Source organism: Borostomias antarcticus (genome assembly GCF_949987555.1).
Source record: "Borostomias antarcticus genome assembly, chromosome: 10".
Taxonomy (NCBI): Eukaryota; Metazoa; Chordata; class Actinopteri; order Stomiiformes; family Stomiidae; genus Borostomias; species Borostomias antarcticus.
This window is the reverse complement of record NC_140243.1, coordinates 7,312,863-7,329,656: the sequence shown is the minus strand read 5'-3', so window position 1 is coordinate 7,329,656 and position 16,794 is coordinate 7,312,863. Positions and strand designations below refer to the sequence as shown.

Sequence of the window (16,794 nt, the reverse complement as noted above, 5' to 3'; positions counted from 1 at the left end):
ACTTGACTTGACTTTGACTTGAGACAGATGACTCGAAAGGACTTTACTTTTTATTAACATTCTTATGTTGCAAACCTGGCAACCTACCAGGACGCGGCAGACCAGCGAAGCCAGTAACGTTACTCTCCGGGGCAGCTAACATGGAGGGGGCTTGTCCGGAAATTATACAATTTGGATTCAAAGAGTATGTTGTCGAGGAAGCTAGTAAGAAGAGAACAGCGGTGTGCAAGGTCTGCAGCACTAAAACCAGGGACACGACCACTACAACGTCAAACTTCATCTGTCATTACAAAACCTTTAACTGTGCTTTAGATTGCTATTCTTGCACTTTGCCTTCAGCACTAGATTATGCTCTTAGTCACTTGTTTCAGAAGGAAGATGCACTTGTGAGTTCTGGCAAGTAGTAGTACATTGGCTTTTCCTACGTTAAATGCAATTATTGTTAGTCGCTTTGGATAAAAGCGTCTGCTAAATGACTGTAATGTAAAAAATATATATATATAATGTACTACAGCTAGCTACAACTTTAGCCTACAGTATATAGCTTGCTTGAGACTTTAATGTTAAGACTTGAGACTAACTTGTGACTTGCACATGGGTGACTTACTCCCACCTCTGCTCTTTAGTATGGAAAGTGAGCTCAGTAGGAGGAAATTTAATTTTAAGCATCAGTTTGCACGGACTACGCAAAAGCAGATGTGTCCTTCAGTTATAGGAATCAAGCTGTGGAATTCTCTCTACGTTGATATAAAGGGTTGTTCAAATATTTTTCTGTTAAAAAAATGTACTGTATAAAAATAAAGTAAATAGACAATATGAAAGTGAAGACAAATATGATTTCTTCTTGGGTAATTGCTTCTTGTTGCTTTTTTCTGTGAAATTGATAATTGTTAATTAATTGTAAATTCAGGTTGTATCATGTTTCATCATGTAACCCTTTTTATTTTGTGAATAGGGGGCAGGTATTTAATTCTTCCTGCTCCTTTTCGCCCATGGGCAAAAAAGTGTGCATTTGTCATGCACTGTATATGTTGGATATTGTGATACATGCCCATGTGTGGAATAAAATAAAATGAAATGAAAATCAATCTTTATGTGCAATTTCAACTCCCCCCTAACCTGAAGATCATGTTTTTTTATGGGGCTAGAAAACACATCATCCCCACCCCCAGCTCATCACTTTTATTTGAATATGAATGATCTTGTAGGCATTGGCAAGGGAGAGAGGTGTTACAGCTAGCTAGAAAAGCTATGGTAAAGTCTAGCTAATATTGTTAACAGCAGCCCTACTTAAAATCATAGTAAACTATGGTGGATTCGGCAAGGGAAATATAACTGAACTGATGAAATAACATCGAACTGGTCATGCTAGCCTGCTGTTCCTGAATAAATGTTAAGCTTGTTTGATATGTTATTTGACTGTCTACTATAAGTACTATTATAGATACAATGAATTAAAATACAATGTATTTTGTTGACGTTATTGTAAATGAGAACTTGCCCTCAATACCTTATCGAGAATAAATAAAGATTGAATGAAATTTCAGGTATATTTCGCGGTGAAATGCCCAAATTACCAAGAGCAAAGGCCAATAGCTCAAGAAATATAAAATGCTTCAGTATTAACTAGAACAAAAGTGTAGAAGTGTTCAAGTTTGTATGTTTGTTACAATACAATATCATACCACTGTTATCAAGTGAAATTGGACATTTGGCTTTGACACAGATGTGTTATCATTTTATTGGGCTCATTTATCAAGCCACAGCATCAGATATTCAACGACTAGATAACAATAGGTCTGGATTATGTACATAGATAAAGTGTGTTTAATTAAATTTGCTCAGCAGTTGTTTTTAGTGTTAGCTACAGTAGGAGAGATACCTGTTTTGTTCCCATCCTTCACTCTGAAGTGTGCCTTTTTTCTGTCATGTTCAGAGTGCGGGCTTGGGATAGCATTTGTAGAAGTCACAGTGCTACATCTAATTTGTAATGCTTATCATCTGGTTGGATCCCTCACAATAGCTAATGGGGTAATACATTTGTATTTGCTGTGTTTGTTTCCTTAATCATTTGACTAACATTCATATTATCCCTTGCACTAAGTAGTGTAATTAGCAGCAACTTTACAGTGTGTGTGACATCTCCTTGGAGAAATGGGTGAAAAAGTTACTGGCCTTTCTAATGGATGATTCTCTACCAAGCATAGAGTGGCAGGTGGAAAGGCCACAGACTGTGAATGACTATAGCCAAATGAGAAGCATTCTCATGTGTAAGCAAGATTTCTTAGCAAGTTTGATGTTTGCTACTACAAGTACACTACACTTGATCATTTGCAATTTAAAATTGCATGAGGTGACAGTTTGAGGTGTTATCTCCTATCTTTAGTGAAGAACATAATTATACTAGGCAAATGGTCTACTATAGATAGGAATCAACTAACACAATGTCACAGGGCTCATATTGAAACAGACAAGTAACCGTTGATGTCTGTTGCTCCAACTGACTCAACAAGTCCAGTCTAGTCTCTCGGGAGCACCCGCTGCCAATCTGCTTCGGTCAGGCTTGACTCAGCTACCTCTTGTCAGGTTGTAGTTTGCCTGAGCACCAAATATGATAGATTGTGACTGACACCCTTTCCTTCACTGAGCTTTGAGTCTTGCTGCTTTGACAACAAACACGGGTGATGTTGCCCGCTGGCTCTCTGTTGTCATGTCCAGTGTGTGAGATGCCATGTGGGTAAAGGGGGGTTGGGGGGGGGGGGGTATGAGTGGTCAAGTTAATTAATTAAACATGGGGGTTGTATTGAGACATTTTGGGATATAGCTATAAAATTCAAGTTCACATGATATAAGACTAGAATTTATCCTTAAAGTTTCAGCCTTTGTCAGCTCTGTCAGCAGTGTGCCAGTGGATAACGCAAGGCAACATGTTATATCATGGTCCTGTTAGTTCTGCTATCATAATGTTTACACCAACACATAGGCCATGTCTGAAATGCCTGCTACTTGCTATATACCTACCTCTCGCCTGCTATTCTCGCCTGCTACCTCGCCTGCTACCTCGACTGCTATATTGTCGGAAAAAACGGCAAAAAACGTAGCAAAGTCCAGAGCATGCTATTCCGGATGTTACGTCACTGTTCAGCTAAATTTTCAGGACAGCTGTCATGGCCGACGCCAGTAAGCAGTGCATTAGCATTGTTAAGTACCTGCCATCAAATTACGATTCTGTGAAATATATCGTTTCGATATATTTCGAATTATTTCTTTATCCAGGCATCTTATTTTTAACAGTTTCATTATAGCGGAACAGGTTATATTTGCTCGTATGTGGTATTTATTCTGTTCACAACTTCGCGATCGTACAGCCAGGCTACAGAGCTCCAGAAACCGTAGCCATAGCAGAGGAGCGGCCGGAACAGAATGCTCCTGTTGCGGTACCAGAACGCGGCTAATAGCGGAGTTTGTCATGGCGGAGTACCTGCCATCAAATCACCATTCTGTCAAATATATCGTTTCGAAAAAAAAAATCTTTATCCAGGCATCTTAGTTTTAACAGTTTCATTATAGTGGAGCAGGTTATATTTGCTCATATGTTGTATTTATTCTGTTCACAACTTCGCAATCAGCCAGGCTAGAGCTCCAGGAACCCCTATGCCAAGCCGAACTGCATCACATTGTGGTTGGCCCAGAGTCCTCTGCTACGGCTACGGTTTCTGGAGCTCTGTAGCCTGGCTGTACGATCGCGAACTTGTTACTTCTCGCCTGCTCTATAGCAGGTAGCAGGTATCAGGCATTTCGGACACAGCCATAGTCATTGTATAAACCTCACTGGTGCTAGGGGATCTACAGTACGCTGTCCTGCCTATTCCACGTTGGACCTTGAACTGTTCTGCTGCCTGCTACTACTTTCATTGCCTTTCATTATTAAGCATGCACCCATACCAGATCTTGTACATATGACAAATAAACTGAGCTTCAGATGGGGTAGTGGTTCCTAGAAGGGAAAATAAGGGCCTGATCTATGTGGTAAGGCAGAGTGGATAGGTCAGTCAAGCTTGGAATTCAGTTGAATGAATGTCAACTAGAGGGTATCGATGCTCATTGGGTTTCCTCTCTGACTGTGACAAACAGCCATACTGCTCATCTTTGCTCGTGCAGATGTGTGTGAAGAGATGTGTGTCTCCTTCACAGCACAGGATGTGGTTGATCTTTACACCATTGCCTCGAGGTGATAAGGGCCTCTGAATAAGCAACACTCAAGTAATCACAATCTCTACTCTTCAGCTGGTGAATCCTGTCATGCAGCTGTACTATTGCTGCATTTTAGAACGTGACTTTTGACTTACCAGTCCTCTCATGTTCCGAAACTGTTATTGCACTTCCAATATTAAACATTCAGCACTTGGAAGAGTTCCAAAACAGGCCTTTGCTTTTATTAATATGTCAACATGTGGGATGGTGTCACCCTTCTGGCACTTTCAAATGTTTACCACCAGCACACCAAACATTTCGGGATCCATAATGACCACTTGAACTCTTAGCTCTGCCCTGTTTCCAAACACTGGAGCGCAGGGAGTGGGTTTTCGCCTGTGTAATGCCGCATTAGCCCGTTCAGTCATTCAACCAGCTGTCTGAAGCAGAGCGGGTCCGGAGCTTGCTTGGCCTGCTTGCAGATGGGAATCTTCAATTTTTAAAGTTGTTTTATTCACGTGGCTGAACGCCCGCACGTTGTGTCGCAGTGCTAATTCAGCCCTCCTCTCATCCACCACATACAGTACCAGCCTTCCATTCAATCCATTCAATTCAAACAACCCGCCAGCCAGAGCACGGTGAGCTTCCGTCCTCGCCCTGTGTCATTGTGGAAGTGTTGTTTTGATTGCTGCCTAGTGACCCGGGAGAAGGGATGATTTTAAGTGCACCCTGCTCCCGGGCTGAGCTCCTTAACACATGTACAACAATGGGCGGGATTGGTAGGGAGACGTTAGGTAGCAGTTTCTTACAACCCATAAAGGAATTCCATTGAAGCTCTATGAACTGAGTGACTTTGAGCTTAGTGTATAGTCTGTCAGCTCAGGTCTTTGCTTTGATTTGGGATCAATTACACTATTGCTTGGCCTAGTACAGTAGTAGTGTAGCAACATGACTGAACTGGTTACTCCCATCTGTCAATGAGGAGGATATCAGTAATCCAATTCACACTGCCAGAACTCTGAGGGCAAGCAATGAGTCCAATCTACTCATTGCTCACCCAACAGCCATTTCCTTTATGGAGTGATTATCGGGCATCCTATCTTTCACTGTAGCTAGGATCATAACTGTGTGCACTAGTTTTATCTAGTAACTACTTTTCTAGGACTGTCTGTTCGCCTTAAAAGAAACTGCCCCTGCATTTTTTCAAATTACCCAGGAGACAACCTGTTACAACTAGCTTAAATGTATTACTATTTAGTATGTTATTAATCCATTATTTACTGTGAATACCGTGTACAGTAGGAGACTTAGATAAATGGCTTTTGGGGAATGTTTTAGATCAGGTCAGGAGAATAACAATTAGTTAGTTGTGTGTTGATCTGTGCGTGCGTGTGTGTGGGGGGTGATTGCGGTTGGTTACATCATAAAGGCCCCAACAAGTCACATGGTCTCAGTGAAAAATAATTTCCATTATTTTTTACATTTTACCCCCCCGCTCTTGCCAGTATGCCTGTCCCCCTAGAAAACCACTCAGACCATCTCTTGCCCACATATTTTGGGAATGTTTGCTAGAAAGCATATTCAGCTCCTGAAAGCTCTGAACCTTGCCATTTTGTCAATCCTATTTTCTCCCTGGCTCATTTTGGCTGGCTATGTGGGCTAATCTGCTCTGTGGGCCTGAAGGATTGAAGTGCAGCAGAATAACCTGCAACACTTCCTCAGTGACAGATGTAACCATGGAGTGGAACAGGTTTTGAGAAGACTGCGACCCCACTCCTGTGCCCATATAAAGCAAACTGTGAAACCTGGTGTCACAGCTTTGTGCGTCATCCATGTGGCAGCCCCGGCAACCATAATTGCCTTTCCATTCACTCATGTCCTCTGTGAGGGTGCAACTTTCTGTTGTGCAGCCACTGCCTTATACATCCTACACTGTAGTCTATATGCTAGTGTGTTTGAGTCTCTGTGGGGGCGTGTGTTTGTGTGTGGGAAGTGCCTTCCATCTGTAGAAGTCATATCAAAGCAGAAGGGAAAAAAAACATAAATGAATGCATAATGGATAACATAAATCTATGTTCTTAGAGGGCTCCACCAAAGACAACAAATAAACGCGAGCTGCATGCCAATGCTAACTGTTCAGACTGTCAGCCATGCTCTCTCATTGACCCCCATTCTAATTCTTAGCCTAGCCTACTATTCTCAACATGCTGTGTTTTCTGATATCCATCACTTCTGTTTACTCCCGGTGCTTCTCTTCTGTTGCACTCCTTCAGATGCAGTAGGCTGAAGAGAGACATCATGCATTGTGTGTAGTACGTACAGTAGCTTTACAGCACACAGGCATAGATACATGATTATTAAATCTGGGATGTGGCAACCAATCTCCACTGTTCACTGATATGCCTTTGATGTCAAGACCGACATATTGTCAGAAGCCATTAGAATGGCCTCTTGACTTCTGCTGCTTAGCCCGTCCAGGCAGATTGACGTCAGAGAGGCTCGGGCATGGCTGCCAGGTCTAGGGCAGACAGGCTCTGGGCATGCTGATCCAGGTTCCCTCAGAGAGGGTGGGGCACCTTTTAACCTCACACTGGAATATTGCCCAGTGCCCCTCTCCTACCAACATCCTTGCCAGCATCACTCTGCCATGCCAGCACATTCTCCACAAGAAACGAGATTGTCAGATCAACTTACAGCATCTGAGGCAGATTTACCTACAAATTGGACATCCGAATAGTTTGCTGAGTGTTTTCTATGCACTAAGTCCAGAATGACAGGGGATATGTATCTGTCTAAGTTATGATTGTTATGTTGTTATGATGTAAATGTAAGTTATGATGACATTTTGTTTTTTCCATTGGAAAGATGTAAAAATATGCCGTGCTCAACAGTACTTCATGAATGGAATTACTTTAGTTGAATTGTATTTGAAGTTCCCCCAATAATGAAAAACATATAGGCTGCACTTTTCTTGAAGAAAATGCCTCTTTGGTAGAGAGTGACTTGAATTTTGATAGAATAGCCAGAGAACCACCTTAAATCTCCTCTTGGTGAATGATTATCTCGTCTTTACCCCTGGCGTGTTATCAAGAGACCACTGACCAGGCTTACTGTTGTTCAGCCTCTGGAAACTTGGCTTGAAATAGTAAAAATGCATATGTGATATCAAATGTTAGTGTCTCTTTAAGCATCCACAAAAATCTGAGTTAAAATAAACGTTCAGAACCCTTCGAAAAAAGTGTTCAAAAACGGCTCATTTTGCTCTCTAGACCATTTCTCAGGAATGTGGGCGCGTCAGATCAAGATTTGATTGTTTGTCATTGGCGGATAAAAATGTCAATCTCATCAAAACTAGCAACGCACTATGCACAGCAACTAAAAGTCCAGCCGCATATACTCAATTCTCAGAGGATGCAGAAATACAGTAGAAGCCCTGCCATCTCCAAATAATTCATTTTAATCGATCACTGAATGGTGAGTTCCAAAATGCTTTTCTATCCATTAGTAGAATTAGTTAGCCACAGCTAGTTCTAACCATACTAGCTAGCGCTAACATTATTAGGCTGCTAAGCAGCTACAAAGCACTGAGTTAGCAAGCTAACAATGTTAGATTTCTTTAGAAAAAGGTGACAATAAACGTGGAACATTTACTTAAACTTTATCATTAGCAAGTAACTTACATGATCGATCTCTAGGCTCTGGGCATCGGGGAGACGCTGAAGTGGAGGGAGAGGGGGTACTGCTCCAGCTACAAGACATAGCCGTTGTGCAAAACCCATGGCTTTCTGGCAGAATTTAATGAATGAGCGCAGCATATGAAGGTATGTTTCTGGACTGCTCCACCACGGCTCACCAAAAACGCGGTCCACTGTTTCTCTAAATCCAACACAGTTGGAAAACTAAAGAATGACTTGTTGTCATCTCACCGATGAGCACCCAGGGACAGCACAAACAATCATGATGGTGCACAGGGTGGGGAGATAGAGGATAGATAAAAATAGATACCGGTAGATGGATAGATAAAAATAGACAAAGATACTAGGCTGGATCAAATATGTTAGTTTACTGCAAATTTGCTGTCGACGAGGCAGATTTAGCGGGGAGGTAGGACTTACTAACATGCATTTTTTAATGATTGGATCTCGGATATAATGACGTCACATTAAACGAATTAAACAACGCCCATTTTAAACCCACTGTCAGGAATGTTACAAAAACTTAAATGAGAATATTTCGAATTTTGATAGAAAGTAATTGCTAATTCTTTTACATGTTGTTTATTATGTACATAATACACTAAATTACATAGTTAGAAGACTTTTGTGGATTTGAGTTTCCAGAGGCTTTAAGACCCATTTCGGACAACATTAAAGGACAATGCTCGTTTTTGACAACCTGGACCTTATTTACGACATATTATAAGACGTTTGACTCACCGAGATCACTTTGGTGTAGTTTGGAGGCATGTAGAAGAAATGTAAAATCCAGCGCGAGCCAGTATATCCATGTAATGGCGGTGGTCGGGGCACTTAGAATGCAGTTTCTAAAAATCTATTTTCTGCCGCGAAACGGTTGTTTTCATCAATCTGTCTTGATGAATCGCTAGTTGTGCTTACATAGAGAGCATAGGCCTGTTGTGGTATTTCACATGCCTCTGTAATATGATCTTTAGAAACGTCGTTAGACACGAAATAGCTTCCTCACTTGCTTCAGCACGCATGCGCACAGCGTGCTGGAGCAACGATTGCGCGCTGTGCGCATTAGTGCTGGAGCAAGTGAGGAAGCTATTTTGTTTCGAAAGACGTTTCTAAAGATCATGGCATGTGAAAACCACAACAGTTATGCTCTATGTAAGCACAACTAGCGATTCATCAAGACAGATTGATGAAAACAACCGTTTCGCGGCAGAAAATAGATTTTTAGAAGCTGCATTCTCGTTGCCCCGACCACCGCCATTACATGGATATACTGGCTCGCGCTGGATTTTACATTTCTTCTACATGCCTCCGAACTACACCAAAGTGATCTCGGTGAGTCAAACGTCTTATAATATGTCGTAAATAAGGTCCAGGTTGTCAAAAACGAGCATTGTCCTTTAAGTGTCATACATTGTGAACATCTGACCAATAGAATATACCGTCAAACAGGTGCATAGGTACTGTTTAACACAGAAGAGAGTTCTATTCACATACGAGAAACGCTCCTTTTAATACATATCTTATAAAAGAAGCATTGGAGCAGAGATGAATGAGAGTGTTTTGCATTGAAAGGACAGGTGGGTGTGAAAAACCGGCACACATTTGAAACACAGCTTTTAGAAGTGCGACGGCATATCATTGGTTAGCACCATTCAGCGACGGCAGGAGGAGCAGGGATCTGAGCAGATATTAAAAGATGATTGTGCGTGGGCTTTTCTGCTGTGCTCCGGAGGGAGAATGGAAACCCTGTATCAGTCAGAGAGAGGATAATACACAGTCAAACACCTGAACACAGAGCAGCAAATGCAAAGAAGGAAGGGGAAAATAGTTCAAATTTCAGAATGTGAAAAACAGACTGTCTGTGGCCTCAGATAGTGCATAGTTTTATACCCTGCAAGGGCTCTTTACACCATAATAACTAGGTTATGGATAAATAGGCAAAAAAGAAGCTGATAACTTTAAGGCTTGTTTTGAGCACCCATCAAATAGACAATTAAAAAGAGTTGAACCTGGTTGGAAATCGGATGGGCGCTTAAAACTTCGAAGAGCGATGAAGCTAAATGATAGCCTACTGTGTGATTTTACGCTGACCTTTTTTGAGTTTGTTTCTTCTCTTGTTTTGCTCTGTGGTTGGCATCATCTTCTTCTCTCCCCAATTAGGATAATGATGTGAATCCCCATTTTGAGTTGAACAGTGAAAGTCATTGTTGGTTACATCAGACCATAAATGCAGAGAGGGTGTACAAATATTTCAATTAATCTGTGACGGTCTGTTGCAGGAAATTCAAAAGCAAAAATCAACCTTTAGCATGACTTTATCCATATTGATCATGTACAATACTGTAAATACATTGCAATGACACTTTCTACAACAGCCTAATGTATTAGAACATTGTGTATTAGGCATATCAACATAATTTATCAGAAATCCAGCACTGCCTTACATGGCACTGTTACAGTAAGTCTTACTTAACATAGAATCAGCACACCAACTAAAAAATATTTACCACTGACCCGAATATGCTGTCCTATATATATAGCAGGGGATTGTCAGGTCGGTTATTGACATTCAGTCCTCCAGTGGCAAACACCTTGTAATTTTCCATGCCACCCACACATCCCTGAATTCTCTGGCCATGGATGAGAGGACTATGTGTGCCAGCATAGCTGATGCAAATTGTCTCTCTCATCCATCATAGAGTGGGATATCTCTCAAATTCTTACCTTTCATATCAAGGAGACCAGCCACACCTGTATTTAGTTACCTCATAAATAGTCTCTGATCTAAGTTGCCAGCCTTAAGTATCCCCTCTACTGGCAACCGGTGGGACAGTTGGTTGTGCCTGTGGAAGAGGGGGGTGGGGGGGTGTTGGAAGCTGCTTGAAGTGCCTCCCACTACTGAGGCATTAGTTGGTGCCAGCCTTTGGCCCAGGTCCAGGTCTATAAGCTCTCTGGCAGAACCTGACCTCCGCTTCTAGACAGCTAGGATCAGATTTCAAATCCCTCAAATCAGTCCATTTTCACTGCCAAGGGACTCGAGGAAAGATTGACATTCTCTTACTGTGGTAGAGCTCCTCTTTCCTAGTGGCCAGTATGAAAACAAAGATGCGTGTTTTGTGTTTCGGGCTACCAAGTAATTGTCTGCTAACCTTTATCTTTCCTCTTGATTACAATAAAATTATAAAGCAGACTAGTCTTCTACTGGGTGATTTACGATACTTTGCTATCATTCCCCAGGCAGGGAAATTCAGACGTTACAGCAGCAGTGACAGGACAGAAGAGAAGAAGAGGTACTAAATAGAGATTCAAGTCAAATATACATAGCATAAAGTGGGTTATTATACCTGTCCAATGTTGGTGTGACTTGGTTGGTGTGACAGAATTCAAGTGATCTTATTAGATCAACCTGTGCCTCTGTCTAAATATATCAGTTACATTAACAGCACACCAATTCAAGCAAAGTAAAGTTCAACAAGAACATTATTTTTTTCTCTATGCCCACTCACACAGGGGTCTGGAACCTGCTGTTAGTAAAACAGATGGTGTGGTTTGTTATTCATTATAAACAGCTCAGCTCAGATATACTATGTCAGAAATAAATGTTGGGATGACTAGAAACATAATAACATGCAGTACAGTACAAACAGTAAAGCCTTATTGGATATTTCTATCACAATGGGAAGTATTGAAATGGCCATTAAGTTAATTTATGGTGTCTTTTACTTTTCATTTGTGCCATGTCTCTTTTTTGATGTAACAAAAAAGTCTGCAAGTGTTCCACTGTCATTTGTATTGTGTTTTATACACTGCATATGTATATAACATTGTAGGAGTCTGACATGACTCAACAGTATGTTTTCCCTCTACACAGAACCATGTGGAACAACCCAAACAGTGATGTTGACCAGCTAGGGCAGGTGACTGCCCGGATGGAGACCACCCCAGCTCTGGGTACCCCCAGCATATCTGTGTCCCAACAACAGGCTCCCAAGAAGTTTGCACCAGTGGTTGCACCAAAACCCAAGTTCAACCCCTACAAACAACTAGGAGACCCCTCCCAGTCTGAAGCAGCTGGAGGTAAGAGCAGAAAATACAGCCCTGCAATAGCATAATATCTTACTGGCACTGACCAATGCATACTGTACCACACAACAACAAACGCTGTTTACATACCGTTGTTTTTAGGGATACATTCAATAACAAATTTCACAATTCTGTATTAATTATTTCATTAAGCCTTGAAAAGAGTTCTCTTTCTTTTACTTTGATCAAATATACAATAGACAACTGACTATGCACCACTGTAAACTCGAACCAACACCTGACAACACTTGAGCAATTGAACACCTTGTCTATACAATAGACAACTGACTCTGTACTACTGTATACATGTGCATTGCATGCCTCTCCTCTTTACAAAGATGGTCACAACCACAACATGTCCTGAGAGCACATGCAAAATAACAACTTATGGCTACTTTTAATGTGCATGTCTGTATGTTTAATAAAGCATTTAGGAAAAGTTTCAAATCAAGACTTGAGTATTACCTATTCTGTTGAGTACTATGTTTACAATTGTTCATTCATTATATTATTACAATTGACCTTTCAAGTCTGCCTACACATAGGTTACTTAGCTAAGAACCATTTTAATTACAATTTACTTCTAAGGGCAAATACTTTACTTTCATATTTTCATATCAATATAATATCAAGATCCTAGTAGATGTCCAAATAACCCACTGTGTCCTGGGTCTACTTATTCACCACCTAAAGGGAAGTGCAAAACAAAAAGTCATGACCTTTATCCAGAAACAAAAGTTGAACCCATAGCAGCAAAATAGCTAACATTACAGGAATCATCAGTGTAACTGCTTTAGCCACTGACCGCTACCATTAATGTTATGGAAGCTGCTGCTAGTTGTTGTGAGCCCATGAGCTAACTGGCTATCCCGCTCTCATTGTGATGGATTAGCATTGGAAGCATTGGAACTGATGTGTCCAGGTGACAAGACCCATCTTTATTTATCAAACATTACCGTCCTACCAGCCAACACACATAAGCCAGGCTTGACCTGGCCTGGTTCATTTGAACTTCACCAACCGGGCACCTGGACACTGGTACTTATTCAGGAGTTGTGCGCTTTACCTCTTTTTCTAACATTTATGTTTTGACAGACTTTCACAATCATCAACTGAACAGACAATAAATATAAATTAAGGTCTTTACTCCTGTACTCTAAGTTATTTAAAATAGATAATATAGTCCAACGGTGGCCAACCCGCGGCTCGCGAGCCGCATGCGGCTCTTTGCCCGTCAATGTGCGGCTCCTCCATTCATTGATTAAAAAAAAAGTTGTCTTGCGGCTCTTCCATCCTTTCATTAAAAAAATAAAATTATTCATTCCATAAGAACGTTTCTCTCTCTCTCGCTCTCTCTCTCTCTCTCTCTAGTTTCGCTGTGCATTTCTTCCTGCCCATTTTAGTTTATTGCAGATTTTGTCATAAAATCATATGATTCGTTTCGCTAGGTCGCGAGGAAGTCGCGTGAGAACCACTTCAAACCAATCATATAGGTAGCAAATCACCTTGGTAACAAAATTGTTGTAAACAAAATAATTTGCTCTGCGTGGGTCATTCTCTTTTACGACAAAAACTAACGTAGCCTAGGCTACTGTACACAACCAAAGAATGGCTGGAAAGAAATGCGCAGCGAAAAGAAAATATGAAGACGAACACAGGACAATTTTACCCGAGTGGGAGAGTCATTTTTTCTTCATAGAACGTAATGGTAAGCCATTCTGTCTGATATGCCAGACATCATTGGGACATTTCAAAGCCTCAAATCTCCAGTCCAGTCCAGCCCAACCCAGCCCAGTCCAACCTAACCCAGCCCAGTCCAGCCTAACCCAGCCCAGCCCAGTCCAGTCCAGCCTAACCCAGCCTAACCCAGCCCAGCCCAGTCCAGCGTAACCCAGCCCAGTCCAGCCCAGTCCAGCCCAGTCCAGCCTAATCCAGCCCAGTCCAGTCCAGCGTAACCCAGCCCAGTCCAGCCCAGTCCAGCCTAACCCAGCCCAGTCCAGTCCAGCGTAACCCAGCCCAGTCCAGCCCAGTCCAGCCCAGCCTAACCCAGCCCAGTCCAGCCCAGTCCAGCCTAACCCAGCCCAGTCCAGTCCAGCGTAACCCAGCCCAGTCCAGCCCAGTCCAGCCCAGCCTAACCCAGCCCAGCCCAGCCCAGCGTAACCCAACCCAGTCCAAAATATATTATGTCAGAAAATATCATGTTGTATGTATTAATTTTAAATAAATTAACGTTAAATGTATATTTAATGGACAATAACGCTTTTCTTCTTATTTTAGACTAGGGTGCCTTGGGATTTTAAGTACTTATGAAGGGTGCGGTGACTGAAAGAAAGGTTGAGAAACGCTGGTATATATGGTGTGGCTCTGGGTGGTACCACAGTAATTTTTGTGGCTCTTAGTCTCTGACTGGTTGGCCACCCCTGATATAGTCAGTTGAAACTGTAAAAAAAAAAAAAACAGGAAGTTCAATATTCAGTTGATAACTGCAAAATCATGAAAAGCATGTGCTTTACATAGTTTCCAGACAATGCTGTTTTTAGATCATCAGTGTAATACATCTAAGAATATTGTTTGTAGAACACTGACGCCTATTTATCTTGATAAACTATTGTTATTTAATTGTTTTCACTAGATGTTAGACTGTGGGTCAAAATTATATTTAAAGCCAGCCAACTTTTCTTTTTACACAGAGGACCCACTGATATTATTATGATGTGGATTGAGCTGGACCCCATGGGACCCTTGAACTCTTAAAGTTTCAAAACACAGGAAACTGTTATGAAATTGGGTAGAAGCAAGGAGCCTGCTTTTAAGTTTAAATAGTTTACCTTTGTCTTCAGAGACTTGTGGTTTGAATTGCAGCCATCTTCCCCTGAGCTTCCTTCCTCTGCACCCCAGATGTTTGTTTTATAAGAATATTTTTTGACTACTGCGATATAAACTTTGCTTGCCAGTAATGTCTTGATTAGAGCTGTGCCGTGTTTTCTATGGGCCCTTACTTTTTTCACAAAGAAGTCATAGGCATGTCTAAAAACATAGTTACCTCCGCCCCAGCAACAGCACAGGGTGAGAGGTAATGTTTTTGGTGGCATGTGTTTGTTCGTTTATATTAGCAGGATTATACAAAAACTACTAGACCACATTTCATGAAACTTGGTGCAGGGGTGTAGCATGGGCCAACCTAGAACCTATTAAATATTGTAGCTGATCCAAATCACAGGGCTGGTCCATGAGCCCCCAAACATGACCATTCACCTCCATTCATTTTTTAATGAAACTAAAACTACCGGACCGCTTTTCATGAAACTCGGTGGAGGAGTGTAGCATGGGGCATTTTAGAATCCAGGAGCGGATGCAAATCACGGTGTGGGTCCACAGGCCGCCCAAACATGGCCGCCCATTCACCTCCATTCATTTTTTGTAATTGGGGAGCAAAATATTCCCCCCATTCAATGTCAATGTAGGGGGAATGGAAATGGCCATATCTCAACATGGGAAGGTCACAGAGACACAGGGTTTGGACTGGCATAAAACTCTTGACCTAATAATGCAGCAATAAAAAATATGTCCTGTCCACACGCATGTGCACGCACGCAGAGCCACAGGATGCATTCATGAGCTGAGGTCTGTGCTCTCTGAGCTTCATTTCTAGTTTTCCACTACAACTATTGTACACTCAAACATGTTAAATACTGGTGTCATAGGCCTGCTGCATGTCATCTACTGTATCACTGTAGAATTGCTGCACATGATTGACAGGAGCAGGCCCAACCTGAGAAATCTGGCATTTAAAGTGAGCTGAAACTATGCATGTTCTGGATTACATGAGCCCTGCAAAGTGTGTTAGTCTAAATCAAGCAACATGGGGACATGTCAACATGCATTCTTTTTGTAGATAGTTTACAGATTAGTTACACTATAATCGATGCCAGTTGTGCTCAGAAGTTCTTTGTCTGAGATGCTTTGGTGAAATAGAGAGAGGCTTGTCTCAGTGATTTAACGTGAGGCCTTAGGGGAGACCCCATTAAGATGTCTTGTAAAGACCTCACATGCAATTACATCATCAGTAGCAAAATGCATGCAGCACACATCTTTATTGAACATCTCAGTATTTGTGCCTAGAAAGTAAATGACAGCAGCAATACCCTCTCTAAAGCTGTATTGTTTTGTTTTGTTTTAACAATTTTTTATTATTTATTCATTTAAAAGACATTTTTAGGGCATTTCTGCTTTTATTAGGATAGGGCAGTGTAAGGACAGACAGGAAAGGCAGGAGAGAGAGAGAGGGAAAGACATGCAGCAAAGGGTGTGGGCCGGATTCGAACCCACGCCGCTGCGTTAAGTGCTAGCCTTTATATGGTACGTGCCCCAACCCATTGAGCTACCGGGGCACCCCAGCAGGAATACCCTCTCCAAATTCTCACCGGACATCTGCTCATACTCTCAGACAAGAACTGCCTGCACTGAGAAAACACATTCTGTATTAAACCCCAACACCAACCCCATTCCCTGAGTCACATACAGTACTGTATGTATAATGTGCTGTATGAAATGCGCTGTTATTTAGGTTGCTTTTTCATATCCAATGTAATGTCCTCACAGGGTTCATTCATGATTACACCAGCCTTTAAATAATAATAAAATATGTCTACATGCATGTGATACTCCACTAATGCTGGTAAATAGCTTGTAAATAGTTACTATAAAATGTTCCATCTTTCGCAAGACTCATCTCTTTAAAGTGCCTCTAAACTTGGTTCAAAATAGTAAAAATGCATATATATCAAAGTTTAGTGTCTCATTAAGCATCCACAATAAT

General features: G+C 41.5%; 1 protein-coding gene across 5 annotated transcripts in view; it reads left to right on the top strand.

Annotated features, from left to right (window-relative positions):
- lpp (LIM domain containing preferred translocation partner in lipoma) overlaps positions 1–16,794 on the top strand; it is a 176,441-nt gene that overhangs the window by 77,989 nt on the left and 81,658 nt on the right. For 3 of the 5 annotated variants that reach the window (XM_084444920.1, XM_084444922.1, XM_084444921.1), the window contains one exon: positions 11,764–11,969. The exons of 1 other annotated variant lie outside the window; for it this stretch is intronic. In XM_084444920.1, the coding sequence (XP_084301046.1) occupies positions 11,764–11,969 (206 nt within the window). Of the gene's footprint in view, positions 1–11,129; positions 11,183–11,763; positions 11,970–16,794 lie in introns of all 5 variants that reach the window. One more of the 5 variants, XM_084444923.1, reaches the window with a different exon arrangement.